The sequence below is a fragment of the Selaginella moellendorffii genome, unplaced genomic scaffold, assembly GCF_000143415.4.
Source record: "Selaginella moellendorffii unplaced genomic scaffold, v1.0 SELMOscaffold_1, whole genome shotgun sequence".
In the NCBI taxonomy this organism is placed as follows: domain Eukaryota; kingdom Viridiplantae; phylum Streptophyta; class Lycopodiopsida; order Selaginellales; family Selaginellaceae; genus Selaginella; species Selaginella moellendorffii.
In genome coordinates this window covers 3,716,801-3,732,134 of record NW_003314262.1, presented here as the reverse complement: position 1 = coordinate 3,732,134, position 15,334 = coordinate 3,716,801, and the positions used below count along the sequence as shown (strand labels likewise).

Below are 15,334 nucleotides of genomic sequence, written 5' to 3'. Positions count from 1 at the left end.
TAGAGGGTCCCATGATCAAGTCTTGTGGTACCAAGGGTGTTAGGAACCTAGAGGCTTGGTGTGCTTGGCTGCTTGTGCCTACGGGGAGTGTAGCCGAACCTTATATCCAGTTTAACCCGGGGAGGGGGATTGGGAGAGATTTGGGAATCCGTAGATGGATGGCTAACACTCTGTTGCTCATGCAGTGAGTAGCTGAAACCAAGTAGGACCAAGTAGGAGCTGGTACCATAGGCGGGAACCTTAGCGAGGGAACTTAGCACAAGCCAAGGCAGAGTTGGTCGGATAGATGAGGTAAGCTGGCAAATTGGAAAGGAAAAATTTGTGGCTTACATGAAGGTTGTGTACTAAGTTCATTTTGTGGTTTTCATTTTAGTTTTGACTAAATGTTGATCATGTATAACTAACCTCTTCAAGGCATGATTAAAGATATAGGCTAAATGTGTTGGTGAGCTTGTTGTGGTTAAGTTAGATTTGAGTAGTCATTTAGTTCGTACTTGTCCATGAACCTTTATTTAGTATCTAGGGTATTACATTCATGTTGGACAAGTATATAACTTGATGGCATGAGTTTAGTGTTGGGTCTTGTGAAGGCAAATTGAAGAGTGATTGTTAGTTGCTTTGCGACTAATAATTGCTTGTAGACTTCGTCAAGGACTATTGACACTTGCCTCATTCGATGAAGATTTAGCAGTGATAGATTTACTTTACTAGATGGTGTTGCGGAGGATCATATCGTAAGTTTGCATGGTTTTTCCATATTAGCATATCGACTCTACCTCTGTCAATATCATTTGGTTGTGTTTAGTCATGGTATTGGATTTCATTGAGTCTTGGATGTGGTGAATCACTCCTTGATGATGTGTTATCTAAAACTGAGTATTGTTAAAGGATTGGTCTTAGATACTCACTAATGTATCTTTAACTTTGGTTAACTTGGTTGCTAAAGAGCTTTGAGTGATGATTCACTTTTGCTTTCTTCTAGTTTTGTTTTGGTATTGATAGCATTAAAATGATATCTTATCATTGACATTATTGTTGTTGAGATTTGAGTGAAATGATATGTCTCTCCATAGGATTGATATTGAGTTTCATTAGTTTTGATGCAAATAGTGTTGATAAGTTGGTTATAGCTTTATATTATTAACATTCATGCATTTGCCAGCTAGCAATTATGTTGGCATTCAAATGAGTTGAGTGGCAAGTTAAGTTAGTTATGTTCTAGATGAAATTATTTAGTAAAGATTGAGCTTTGGCTTTTCTTTGAAATATGATTTAGTCGTAAATTATGCTAACTTTATGAAAGGAAGAATTAGTGATTGATATTGAAGATATTGAGTCCTTGTTAGATTTGAGTTGGGGATATATCAATTATTAATGATTCTTCTCATGCTTATTATGAAGTAAGTTTCGTCTTCTTATAGATGGATTCATAGATGATATATTAAATGATCACTTGTTGAGTATAGTTTTGTTATGCTTAATTTTTGGATTAATTCAGACATGCTCTTCATTAGCTTTGCATTATGAAGTTTAGCTTATGAATATGTTGAGGAGGATATTGTGGGTTGTACCATGCTTTCTTCTTTAGCATTAAAGTTAATTCATGCAAGACTCATAATCATTGTTGGGTATAAAGTTCTTTGAGCTTTTGGTTCTTTAAGTTTGTTCCATTTGTAAAAAGTTGTTAGAGAAGGCATTTTAGTTTATTAGCTTCAATGTTGAAGTTAGTATTTGCATCTGGTAATCACTGGTGATGATTGACTATCATCTAAGATAGTTGATTATCCTTGTCAAAGGTTTTACTCAAATATTATTGGTCTAAAATAATTAACCATTCTTCATAATGATGGATTTTTTCTTTGACAAAGATTATGCATCTCTTTATTGATATCAGTAAGATGTTGTTAATACTTGCTTGAGCAACTTTGGTTCTTTAATATTATTGACCGTGATTTATTCGAATTGGCTAGTGCAATAATTAGCATAAATGGGTGTTTGTTGGTCTTGTAATATTCATTCTATTTTGTTAGTTATTGTTATAGTTGGTTCTAATCAGTTGAATGTTATTTCCTTTGGGCAATATATTCACAAGCATTTTATTTGCCAAATTGATGATATTTTGTATTCTTTGAGTTGTCTTTTGTAAGTTGTTTAGTATGCCATTTACAATCTTTAGTAGTTAATTTTATCATTGAGTTTCCTTGATGATATCTTTACTATTGAATTTTGTTAGATAGTGAATCCTATATTTTTCAATTATGATGATCTTGGTGGATCCTGTATACTATAATTCTGGTTTATCGGATGATAATTTACTTAAAATACTTTTGTGTTCTAATCTAAGCTTTATTCACTAATAATTAAGTTTTTAGAATATTATTGTTTTTGACTTTGATATTGTCCAATTATTGATCTTTGAGTTTGGGCCAATATAGATAGACTAGCTTTGGCACTTTATGTACATAATGAGATCTCTAGTTATGGGGTACTATTATCGACTGGTCACATCACCTACCTCTCTATTAATGTTTCTTATTTTGTTTAAAGGGCGTGACCATGTAAACAACTCTAACTGCCTATTTACAGTAGTCTATTTTAACCTTACCAACAATTTCTTTGCTCATAAGGGTTTGGGGCCTATGGCTTCTCTCTCTATGCCACCTGCAAGTAGGTTCATATCACACTTTTATAAGTTGGGTGACACCTAGAGTAGCAAGGGTGGCTAACTCTGTTGGTCATTTCCTTGTTGACAATGGCTAGAAGGTGTTTGAATTGGTAGGGCATCTGTATTAGGCAAAGAGGTTACCCTAACTCATTTAAGTTGGTGCATTTATCACATAGTGTGATCACTTTCTAAAGTTGTTTCCTTGCCAGTGGTCTAGCTGGAGTATGCATTGACAAGGACGTCGATCTTCCCTAAGGGGGGGAAAGTGTCGCAAATGTGACTTTGGGTATCGAAAGCTACTTGTCGGCTAATTCTTTTGAATATTCTTTCTTTACTGCCACGAGGGCAAGAGGTCGATATTGTTAAACCCTTTATTAGTCTCCACCTAAGTTAGTTGAAAAATTAGTCATCACATGTGCTCTTAGACTAAAAGGGCACTAAGGAAGGAAATCCTAAGTTGTCATTTAGTCAAGCATATTTGATATGGTGACAAAAAACTCATGATGTTGACTTACACTTGCTAGTGTTGGGAACCCCCATGATATTGACACTAGATGATAGCTTATTGTGTCTGCCAAACACCCTTGCTATCATGCATCTTATATTAGTTCTATTCGGTTTATGGAAAGTGTCTAGATCTACTCATTTAGGATATTTATAGAATGTAGGGATTGTTTTAAACACAATGGTATTTGTCCTATGTCTAAATTCGTAATCTAAAAAGACATTCCATATTTAGCAAGTTTTGAGCTTGTCCTAGAGACTAACTCCTAGTACTGGGGGGGGGGAGGAAGCTATGGGTCCAAATGTATAGTAGGGATAGTGGGTAGGTCAAGCATAGCCAACAAACTTGAGGTGTAGTCTAGCTTCCGCTTGCGTGTCTATCCTTGTTTTACATCTAACTTAAGTCTAAGCCCAAGTTCCATACTATCCTAGTTGGTGGAGTACCCATATCCTTGTGTTAGGCCACTAGTATGCTGAAATAGTGCTAGACTCTATTTGGCTCTATTTGGCTCTATTTTGTGTGCCAGTCTTAACATTGGGATGCTGGATGCTCTGAGACTATTCCAAGTCACTCTGTGCTCCTATCCCTAGGAAAACGCCGGAGAAGCTCCAGCTCTAGAGCGATTGATTCATCCCAAATCGCAGTGCCATGAATTTCGATGTTGCAAATATGCTTGTGCTCGGCAAGGAGAACTCGCATTCTTAGCAGTAGCAACAACCGCAACAGCATCTGAGGTGCGATTGCTGCTAGGAAGAGTACAAGAAGCAACTTGCCAAGAATCTCTTGAAAGACACCAACATCCTCCATAAGGAGAACTGGATTCTTGCCTTCAAGAATAGGCCTCTGCCGCCTCCCAAGGGATTTGACAAGGAATCCAGGCTCTTGTACAGCAAGAACACGGTTCTATGTGCTTCCAGGCCTCACAAGATGTTTAGACACATTCCCTAGGTATGTTTCCTCTCCTTTTTCTTTCTTCCATCCATTTGTTCATGGGTTTAGAAATCTTCTCTTCTCACACTTGTTTTCTTCTTTCAGGCTTTAGAGAGAACTCTCGACGCACCTAAGATTCTAGATGACTACTACCTCAACTTGCTCAACTAGGGATCAAACAATGTGGTCACGGTCGCTCTTGGATACACCATCTACCTCTGGAATGCGAGCACAAGTAACATTGAAGAGCTCATGCAAGCAAACGAGGAGGACAGTCCTATGACTAGCATTGCTTGGGCGCTTGACGGCAAGCATATCTCTGTGGGCCTTAGCAATTCACCCCTTAGGTTGTACACTTGAGAGTTACTCTGTGTTTTAATACTTTCACTCCTTTGCTCCATGCTTAGGAGTTTGGTTCTGTTCGTTCATTTAGTGGCCCAAGGCCTTGAAATTTGGGTTCCACTCCACTATCCTTTAAATATGTGGCATATGACACATAGCACATAGAAGGTTTAGATTTTGTTTCGTGGTTGTTAGGATAAAGGGTGAAAACCACATAAGCTACATTATTACTCACTTTATGCTCGGCCCTCGAACACTTCGTTGGGAGTTCCACTCTCGCTTTCAACTTTTTGAGTTAGAGTTTTTAGTTCAAATGTGTTATGCTCATTTGGCTTTTGCCTCGGCCACTACCATATGGCACCCTTTCGACTCCACTTTGGGGTTTAGGGATTTGTGTCTTACAGTGTCTGGCCAAAGTTTTTCTGTGGGAATCCTAAGGATGATGTGTACCATTAGTTTAATCATTTACATTGATGGTCATATATCATTTTTGAGATGATGTTTAGAATTCGTGTGAGTTTCCCACATGTTTACAAGGGTTGGTGTAGTAATGGTACAATGGTTTAAGTGTAGCCACTCATGCGAATTGGAACATTCTTTTGAACATCTTCAAATGCATATTTGGATATACTAATGATTGTAATAATGCTTTCTAACAATTGCATTATCTTTATCAATGATGCAATTTGGCATTTGTTTCTAAAGCTTCTTACTTCTTGTATAGCTAAATATATTAGAGCAGATCAAGTTGAGAATGTTATGGCTAGCATTTAGTCAAGATTTTATTAGACTTATGTAAGCACTTGCTCTAGCCACCCTTGATGATGCTCTTCACTTGGCAATGTTATGAGACATCATTACTTCCACTTCTCACTATATGTCCTTCAACTCCAATTCCTATGGGAGATGGTTATGTTCCAATGGAAGTTAATGCTACTGCTACCCAAGTTCAAGGACAAGGGTGAGGACGTGGTCGTAGCTGTGATAACCACTATTGGGTGCATGATAAAGTTGGTAATATATATCAGCATTGTCAATGTTTTTCAGATTGGTGTCCTTCATTTCTTTTGTGGAGACCTTGACATTAACAACTTTTTGTTAGTGCTGTTGCAGTGGAAGGTTTGGACATTGAAATGCTTTTGGGAAATGAAAAATCATGCAAGTAGTGGAGGGTCCTTATGTGAATAAGTTAATGACCCTTCCTTGCTTATTTTCGGGAATATCATTAAAAGGTTCATTTGGCACCAATTCATCCAATGTTTACTTTCTAAACTCATTTTAATAATAAAAAGTTTTCTATTATTCTCTTTATATTGATTGATATATACTTAAGTTTATCTTCTATTGCTTAGCCTTTTGTCACATATTGCCATCTATATTTATATCGTGCGGCAGAGCCAATTTTTATTCTTTATGGCAACAGTTGTACACATACATATGCATGGGATGGGGCAGATCTAATTGTGCAAATGATTTGAACTCAATCATTGCAAGTGGTGTTGAGTTAAGCTTTTGACCTTATTCTTGATATGGATTAGTTGTAAAGCAATCATGCTAAGTGTGACTTTGAGGCTTCTCCCCCTTCTCTTATACTTTTTTATATTTCTTTCATTCCTCTCACTTCTATTCTTCTTCATCCCTCTACTTTTACCTTTACTTTCATCATTTATGTCTTCTTATAACTTCTTTCTATATTTTAATCTTGTTCCTCTATTCTCTTTTCTGATCCTTTGAACGGTCTTTGTGTTGTAGTAGTTGACTGGCTCATAAAGGAGTATGTCGATCTCTTTGAATTTGACCTATCGTGTAGATCCAAGATTGAAATATGTCATCCTATTCTAATGGGGGATATTCATTTAATCAAGGTTCCTATTTGTTGTCGGTTACTAAAAGACATCAAGATTTTACATGCAAACATCAAAGAGATGTTGGAAAAGGGTGGTATTTGAAAGTTGTAAAGTCCTTGGGCATATAAACCTCATAAAGCCTGATAAGAGTATTTGTTTCTACATTGACTATTGTTTGTTAAACAATGTGATGATCCTGGATATATACCCTCTTCCTCACATTATTGATCTCTTGAATTGTTTAAAGAGAAGTCATTAGTTCACCAAGTTAAATCTTGTTTTTAAGTAGTGGTGGCCGAGGAAGATATTCCTAAGATTGCTTTTCGTACACTGTTTAGTTTGTACAAGTTTTTGGTGATGTCATTTGGTTTGAACAATGCTCTAACAATTTTTAAGTAGATGATGGACAAGGTTCTTTGAGATATACTAGAAATGATTATTGACTTCATCAATGATATCTTGATCCATTCAAAAGGGATGTGGGAAAAACATATCAGTAATGTTTGTAAGATGTTGGATTGGCTATGGGAAGTTGGTTTAAAGTTGAAGTTGTCGAAGTGTGTATTTAGGTTTAAAGACATGATTTACTTGGGTACCATATTTCTCATAAAGATTTGCAAGTTGATTTTGATAAACTTGTGGCTATTCTTAAGTTCCATACTTCAAAGTGTGTGAATGATGTGTAATGCTTCTTAGGCAAGGTGCAATATCTCGACTTTTTCATTAATCATCTTTCTAATTGTACTATACTATTGTGAGCATTATTAAAGTTATTAATGTTGTCTTTTATCTAATATATGGATTTTGAGCTGGCATTTATAGATCTTAAAGAGTTGTTGATGACTCCTCTAATTTTGGCATATCCTGACTACATTTAACATTTCATTTTGTGTATGGATGCTTTTAATATCAATCTTGGAGGTATATTGATGCAAGAGAGCCCGAGTGTGCCTAGCCAATACCATCCCATTGCATACATTAGCCATACATTATAACCAATAGAGGTAAACTACTCTATGACAAAAGAGTGTTTAGCAGTAATTTAGGGTTTTGAGAAATTTTATGTATTTCTTAGACATTACTAAAAGGTGATTATATTGTAATTACTTCATTATTAAAATGAAAAAACTTAGTTGGTCGTATTGCTTAATGGATTTTGAAGCTTCAGATATATGATTATGAGGTTGTTTATTGCATACGAAGTTTTATGGCTGATATTGACACCCTTTTTTGAGCTCCTATTTTTTCTTTGCTTTCTTCTCAAATTTTTTATGAGCCTATTGTTCCAGTATCTATGAATTTTCTAAATAAGAATTCTACGTCATCAACGATTGTTGTACTTGACGTTCAATATCCATAAGGTGCAAAGAAAAATTTACCTTCTTTTGACGAGGTTCATGAGGCTCAAAAGGTTAAGTTGTGGATCCAAAGGTTTTGCGATGAGTTTGAAAATATTGCATCATTTATTGATGACTTGTTATTTCAGCATTTACATTCTCAATATTACTCGTGTCGAGATGCTATTGGGCATACTGAAGCTTTCTCATAACAGTGGACATGAGAGGAGATATGAAGATCATCGACTCAAATCAAGGTTTGCTCACGAAGTCTGCTATCATCTAGGAAAATGTTCAAAATCCGAGGACACTATGTGTTATCAACATCAACTAGGTGCTCAACCTTTGAATGACAACATTCTTTATTTTGTAGGGATAAATCTTAATAATTATTTATGGTTTATAGTGTTTTTGATCTTTATTCTACACTTTCTCTATGCCTACCATGTTCTCCTATTTTATGTGGGCATGTGGGACATTGTTGTGTGAATGAGAAGCTGCATAAACCTAAGGATATGACATGATGTTATCTGGTATATATATAATTATGTTTGGTGCCAAGTTCATAATACTCCCCCTCAAGGCATAAAAAACACTATAAATTTCAAATATTATATAAGCAAAAGACTTTAGCATCATTCATAACTTGTCTCAAGTTATAAGTAAAGCTCACTCAATGCACCTATTTTAAGGCTGTGTAGCTTGATTATAGTCCCCAAGCATTCCATCCATATAAAGGAGAGGTAAAAATGCTAGAAAAACCTTGGAGTGATACCTAAAACTTTTAACAACTGATTTTTTTCAAAACCTTTTAACACCTGATTCTTTGCATGCCAAGTATTTAGTTGTTTTTGTAAGTGCTTCACACTAATTTCCCTCATAAAATCACATGCACATTCTTAGAGCAAGAATTGCCATGAATCCTAGTGGTAATCTCTTGGTATTCACAAACCCAGCAAGATCTACAACTGTTGATATTGCCCAATTGGCAAAGTTCTTGAAAATATTTAAGTCATATTAGTATATCTATTTTATCGCTGAAAAAATCATCAATAACCCTAGCACAAAAAGAAGCTTATTTACTATCCTACTGCTAAACAATACCAAACACACTCCACAACAATTTTTACCATGGAAGGATGGATCCAAAAAAAGAAAGTTTAAAGAAGAATAGATCCACCATTACTGAGTGGAGGAGCCTTCCCAAAGAACTGGAATTTGGTGACCAAGACACTACTACCTAGTGTACTTGACTTTGCTTGGAACTCCAAGCCTCAAGAACTTGAATGGACCAGGATGATGCACAGCTTTCAAGCCTGCTGACACAATCTAATTCCTATGCACGTAGTATACTTTGTGATGAGTGCTCTGGCAACGATGATAAACTTTGCATGAACCGTGAACATCCCCGTGCTCAAGCAGCACAAACTCCTGGGCCTCCATCTCTGGCACTAGCGTCCTCAGGGGCCAGGACCTCTTGGGCTGGGTGATCCGCTGCTGGGGCGGTGGAAGCTTTGCCGCGGAGGAGGAGCCGCGGTAAAAGGAGAAATTTACCCCTCCTGGGGGACAAACAGACAGGTGTCATGCCCCCCCGTGTCCCCCAGTGCGGCGCACCCTTATTTTGCTACCACCTGATTAAGAGCCCTAAATTTTGCATAAACTGTCCACCTGGATGTATAACAAAATTGATATGAATTGATCAATCAACTTATCAAATGATAAATTCATAATTCAATTAGATCAAATAAATGATCAATTTGAAGCTCCACTATAGATGTCTTTGAACCATTTTCTAACAATGGCTTTTGAGTTTTTAGAACGCACTCCACATGAAATGGATGCAAGGAGTTTGGATGCTGCTACAACTATTCTTACGTAAGACTTGAAATTCTCGTAAACTCTCTAAGCTTGTTTGTCGTCCAGAATTTTCAGCTGGTTTAACGTCACGGTTTGCTTTCCCGCAGAGTCTCCCTGACCTTCAGAAAGATGGATCCTCAGAAACGACCGTATGGCTACAAAAGCTATCGAAGCATGGAGTTTTGGACTAGCTAAAGTATCTACATTTTTCTTTATTTGTCGGTTTTGAGCTTCACCGTTCAGTTCCTAGTGTCTGCTCAAGATGTAGAGCGCTGCGGTAGACGTGATCATCGTGGGGGGCTCCTGGATTCACTGGCAAGCGCGTTCTGGGTGAGCTCCCAGAGGACATGAAGGTGGGTATAGCTGGTTGTAGCCGCCAGAAGATGGAGGAGTCCCTCTCTTGGGCTCTCGGACATACGTCTGAAGAACAGAGGCTCAAGTCGTCCGTGCCGATATTCGAGGCTGATGTTCACGACATGGCTTCTCTTCGGGGGTGCTGGTCAGCTGCGTTGGTCCGTACAGGCTTTATGGAGAGCCCTTTGTGGCTGCTTGCGCGGAATCTGGAATAGACTACTTGGACATCACTGGGGAGCCCGAGTTCATGGAAAGGATGAGGGCCAAGTATCATGAGCAGGCAGTGGACAGGAAAAGTCTGGTGGTGTCCAGTTGTGGATTCGACAGTGTTCCGGCGGAGTTTGGGGTCATCTTCAATACGAAGCAATGGCAAGGCTCTTCGAAGCCAATCTCACGCTGCGTTCCTCGACGCGGATAAAAGGCAACTTTGCAACTTTTGAGTCTGCGGTCCTGGGAATTGCGAGCGTTGGGGAGCTTCAAAAGCTCAGGAAGTCGAGGCCAATTAGATCGCCAAGACTCCAGGTTTGTTTGTGCGTCGTCCTTTTTTTTTTCTCCGTGGATAACTTTGTTCGTTTACTAGATTCCAGGAGTGCCGCTGAAACGCCCTGCGGTGCACTGGGAGGACGCAGTAAATTCCTGGGCCGTCAAGATCCCTTCGTCCGACGCAGTCCTGGTTCGTAGGACTCTTGCAACAGTAGCCGAGAACCCAGACGGCCTTCCTACAGCTTCCAAGCATCAAGAACAGTCCTTAAAGCAGTGGACGGACATCAAGCCTGTGCTCTTTGGCGTCTACTTGAGCGTCAAGGAGCTCTGGCGTCTACTTTCTGCTGCTCACGGGATTCATTCTCTACGTCCTGGCAAACTTTGGTTGGGGTAGAAAGCTCCTGCTCAGCCATCCGGAGGTTTCCACAGGGGGAGTTTTCAGCAAGACGGGCCTTCGCAGGAGGAGATTGATAACTCCTCTTTCTCGATGGTGTTCGTGGGCCGCGGCTTCAAGGACGCTAGCAAAGTTCCTCCCGGGAAGAAACAGCAACCGGACACGGAGATCATCACGCGAGTAACAGGTCCGGAGATTGGATACGTGACGACGCCTATCATTCTCGTCCAGGCGGTGCTGCTCGTACTGAAAAACCGCGATAAACTCCCCAAAGGTGGCGTGTGGACTCCTGGTGTTGCATTTGGAACCGCAAAACAATGGCTTGTCGTATGACGTTATTAGCAAGCATTAGATAAACCTTGGCCATAAAACTTAGATTTAATTTGTGTTTATAATAAACTTTTACATTGATTTATGTTTAACAAGGTGTGCAGCATATTATTAATAACTTCATTCAGCTCTTGACTTACTGTTTAGCAGATTTTCGTTGATGGATCTAAAAACGTTCCACTTAAGAAGAACTCTGCTACTATTTGATAATAATGTTGGGTGTAGTGAACACCATCCCAAGATATGTAAGTACTGGGATTTAAACAACTTGATATACCAGGTGTTCCACATGGTTGGAAAGGAGAATAATTATATGGTGCCCCAGTTCCGCAGCAAGCATCTCGTATATTCGTAAAACCTGCTTTGAAGTTTAAGTAAATAGCATATATATCAGCATCAGACTTACCGTAAGCTGAACTATTTTGAAGGATCTTATAGTAAGGGTTATACATATCTGCAATGTAGAATTTGGCGTCAGTGTATTGATTTCGTAGAGAAACCACAGCGTCCACAAGTTTTGAGTTGAAATATTGAGAAATGTTATTAAACGCAATAAGGCACTGATAAGAATCATATGCTGTCGGATTTGGAGATGCAAAAATAGTCTTAAATGATGGAGTGCAGCCCAATGGTGTTATTGTGAACACTAAAATTTTTCTACCACCTTCGTTATAAAGTAACTAGCAAAACAACAAGGCTAAGGTTTTGGTTATTGGAAATCAAAATAACCTCACTTGTAAAGAAGATTTGATAGCTGCAACTGCTGTGGGTATAGTAATGTTTGCAATATATGATAGAGATTTATTGTTGTAGATTATATTATTAATAATGTCATTACCTCCAATTTCTACAGCATAAAGGAATGTTTGATAAAACTTTAGTGGAGGTAATGACTTCCTATATGCATCTGTTTAAAAACCGAAATAAAATTAATACTCTCATAATTTTTATAATATAATTACCTCTGTTTGAATTGTAACCCGATTGTAATCTCTGTTTAAACTGCAAAAATTGTTGCAGCTGGTAAGAGAAATATATGGGATTTTGAAAGACGGTGTTGAGTGCTGTTGAGCCAGCCTGAGCAAAGTTGACACCAGTCCTATAATCTGGATTAATAGTCACAAAATAAGGCTCTGGATACTTGAACTTTAAGCCAGCACCTGCGAGAAGATCTTAGAAAAGTTCATAATCACACATAGCCATACTTATGTAATCAATAATAAGCCTTCCATCTGAAAATCTTCCAGTTGGACTTCCTGGATAAGTTATACCATAAGGAGACTGATTTCCTGGATTACTTGGAAACACATTAGCAGAGGCTCCTGTGTCTGAAAGAGAATCCCCAAATATGATAATTCCATCTACACATTGGGGTAGTGGTGGTAAATGTGTGCATAATGCAAAAGAAAATAGTATGCTGAAAAATGAAATAATACAGGAAAACCTCATCTTGTTAATTTCTGAGTAGCTTGGATGAGTGTTTCCTAGATCACTTAAACATTTTTATATGAAGTGGAGGAACTCAACTTTGCTACTAATATATTGCAATCTAAGTAATAAGTATATATGATTTGTTTTAGATCTTGTAATGCCTATCTAGAAGCATAAGATCCCAACATAATATATGCTCTACCACAATACAGTCTATCACAATATAATCTCACCCATCTTTTGTTAGATGTTAGTTGGACAAATTTGCACGAAACTAGCAAAGAATCTAACTATGCTGGCCTAGATAAACATAAGATATTTTATTAAAATAGAAAATTGTTCAAATAGAAAAGATTGTAGCACAACTTGATTGGTTTGTTGTGGTGTTATTTTAGTAATAAATTATAATCTTTCAAATTAATAAAAATAATTACTATAAAGTTATGGTGGCTGTTAACTACAAGGTCGGAGTTTTAAACCTTCTTTGTAAAAATAATAATGGGAACTAATATTTTTAACACTAAAGCCATAATATTATTCCACTACATCATTTGGAAAGGATGTAGGATATTAAATCCAAGACTAAACTTTATTTCCATATTTTCAAACTCTCCTAAATGTAAAATAAATTATAATCAATCTTTAAAAATGTAGTAGGAGAGTCCTTACAAACCAAGGTCTTCAAGGGAGTGAATGACTATAAGGTGGTGGAGGATTGGTTTTATGATATGGAGGACTAAATCTCCTTGTATTTGTAACAAAAACTTGTCACTCGAGTATCAATTTCCACACTAGAATTTATGTAGTTTAAAGAAAGCTTAGACAATAACCAAGGTACTTAGACAATAGTTGAGAAAGAGGTTATAGGAGTGATATGTGTGCTAGTCCATCAAATAATTTGTATTTCTTGCATCCTCCTTTGCCATCATGTGGGGAGAATGTAAGAGGTACAAGATTTTAAATAGAGCCTAAAAGACCCTAAACGGTAAACATTATATGATGGCTTAAAAAGAATTAACCATGTTAAGTAATCTTGACATCCATCCTCTTATCATTAGAGTAGCATGTTTTGATGTATTTTGAAGAAGATGGGTCAAGGGTGCTACTATCTTTGAAAAGTCCTTCATAAATTGTCAAAAAACTCCAGCTATACCATAGAAACTATGCATTATCGAAAGTATAGGCCAATTAACCATGACTTGAATCTTTGCATGATCAACTCTCACTCTATATACTAAAATCAAATGCCCAAAATATCCACTCTCCTTTAAGAAAAACTCACATCTTGATAACTTCAAGTAGAGCTTGTTGTCTCTCAAAAGGTGCAAAACACTTCATATATGCATCTCATAATCCTCCATTTAAGAGTTGAATACTAGAATATCATCAAAATAATCAATTGCAAACTTTCCCAAGTAAGGTTGTAGAACTTAATTCAATTTCTGAAAAGTTGCAGGAGCATTTGTCAAACCAAATAGCATCACTAAAAACTTGTAATGACCCATCCTTATTCAAATTACAGTTTTTGGAACATCCTCTAGTTTGACACAAATCTAATGATACCCTTGCCTCAAATCAATCTTTGAAAAATATCAAGCATCACGAAGATGATTGAAAAAATCATCAATACAAGGGATTGAAAACATATTCTTCACTATCCTACCACTCAATCCCTTGTAATTCATGTAGAGATGCTATGTACCATCTTCTTTCTTGACTATCACTATTGGAACAGCCCAAGGAGACTTGCTAATCTATAACCATCCTTTTTGAAGGTATTCAGCAAATTACCTATTAATTTCCTCATCTTCAGTAGGATTAATATGAGTCAGTTGATGCTGATAAAGAGTAGCTCCAAGAACCAAGTCAATATTATGTTGAATTCCATGTTCAAGAAGCAAACCATCATGCAATTCATCCGAAAATATATCACAAAACTTGATATGCACCAATTTCAATATGTAGAACATTACACTCCCAATCAATCCCTAGCCTTCCGTCATCAAACCAATCAAGATCCATAACATAGAACGAAGGATAACTGTCAAAAGAACATTCAAAGCCCATTCACCATAAATATGAGTGCTATGTCCATTTGCTATAACCACTTTGTAAATTATTGAACTTTTTTCCATAGACAAACTAAGTTTCTTCATTACCCTAGAGCTCAAAAAGTTGTGAGTAGCACATATATTGAAAAGAATACTAACAACACTACCTTGAATATCCCCCTTGGCTTTCATAAGTTGATTGTGCATAGAACCATTAATCTCTACAAAGTTGATACAAACTCAAAATTTAGATTCTTAAACTTTTGCTACAGGGTGTGGAAAAGCCACCATAGCATATGCTTGAGTTGTATTCATGATAAATTCTACCACATTCACTTTAGCATTCTTTGATCCCTTCACAAAAGGGCAATCCTTGCCGTGATGTCTAGTATTGTGACGACAAAAACAATTGCCCTCCATCTTGTTTTTCTCTTGTTGGTCCAAATAATATTTTTTTGCCTTATTACCATCTCCACTCTTCGAGCCACAATAGAAAAACAGTTGTTTCTTCCCAGAAGATGAAGTATTGGCAAGTTGGTCATCATATTAATTACCCCATAGACCATCCTATTTACTAGAGTTGACTAAGTTGATTGATGGTTTGGGTGAAAAGATTTAAGCTTTAGTGATAGCATCAATGAATATTGTTGGAAAATCATTCTTGACTTTTTATTATACATCCATAATCAATCATTTGATGAAACATTGCACCTTTAGCAACTCATTATAGGTGCCCATGATACTAAGACAAAGATCATGAAACATACAAGCATGCCAAGGATTATGGTATTATGGAATGGAAGTTATC

The 15,334-nt window shown here is 37.2% G+C and overlaps 2 protein-coding genes across 2 annotated transcripts in view; one reads left to right on the top strand and one right to left on the bottom strand.

The window, feature by feature from the left end:
- The first annotated feature begins 9,830 nt into the window (after nucleotides 1-9,830).
- LOC9657908 (probable mitochondrial saccharopine dehydrogenase-like oxidoreductase At5g39410) lies at nucleotides 9,831-11,047 on the top strand. The gene is made up of 4 exons (XM_024680708.1): nucleotides 9,831-9,922; nucleotides 10,006-10,183; nucleotides 10,418-10,612; nucleotides 10,715-11,047. Exons 1-4 carry the CDS (start codon nucleotides 9,831-9,833, stop codon nucleotides 11,045-11,047), a joined length of 798 nt encoding a protein of 265 aa, XP_024536476.1.
- A 31-nt stretch (nucleotides 11,048-11,078) lies between these two features.
- The window catches only part of LOC9657907 (GDSL esterase/lipase At3g62280), a 30,435-nt gene continuing 26,179 nt past the window's right edge, over nucleotides 11,079-15,334 (bottom strand). Inside the window, exons 2-6 of the mRNA XM_024680699.1 lie at nucleotides 12,250-12,372; nucleotides 12,007-12,204; nucleotides 11,779-11,951; nucleotides 11,451-11,649; nucleotides 11,079-11,402 (exon numbers count right to left, since the gene is read on the bottom strand). Of these exons, the coding sequence (XP_024536467.1) occupies nucleotides 11,188-11,402; nucleotides 11,451-11,649; nucleotides 11,779-11,951; nucleotides 12,007-12,204; nucleotides 12,250-12,372 (908 nt within the window). The 3' untranslated portion in view covers nucleotides 11,079-11,187. The remainder of the gene's footprint in view (nucleotides 11,403-11,450; nucleotides 11,650-11,778; nucleotides 11,952-12,006; nucleotides 12,205-12,249; nucleotides 12,373-15,334) is intronic.

Bases quoted from the DNA above. Each gene is read 5' to 3' on its own strand.
- LOC9657908 (XM_024680708.1), top strand. From the start codon at position 9,831: ATGAAGGTGGGTATAGCTGGTTGTAGCCGCCAGAAGATGGAGGAGTCC. The intron at 9,923-10,005 runs GTCGTCCGTGCC...TGGTCCGTACAG, and splicing joins TCTGAAGAACAGAGGCTCAA to GCTTTATGGAGAGCCCTTTG. The intron at 10,184-10,417 runs GTCATCTTCAAT...TTCGTTTACTAG, and splicing joins GTGTTCCGGCGGAGTTTGGG to ATTCCAGGAGTGCCGCTGAA.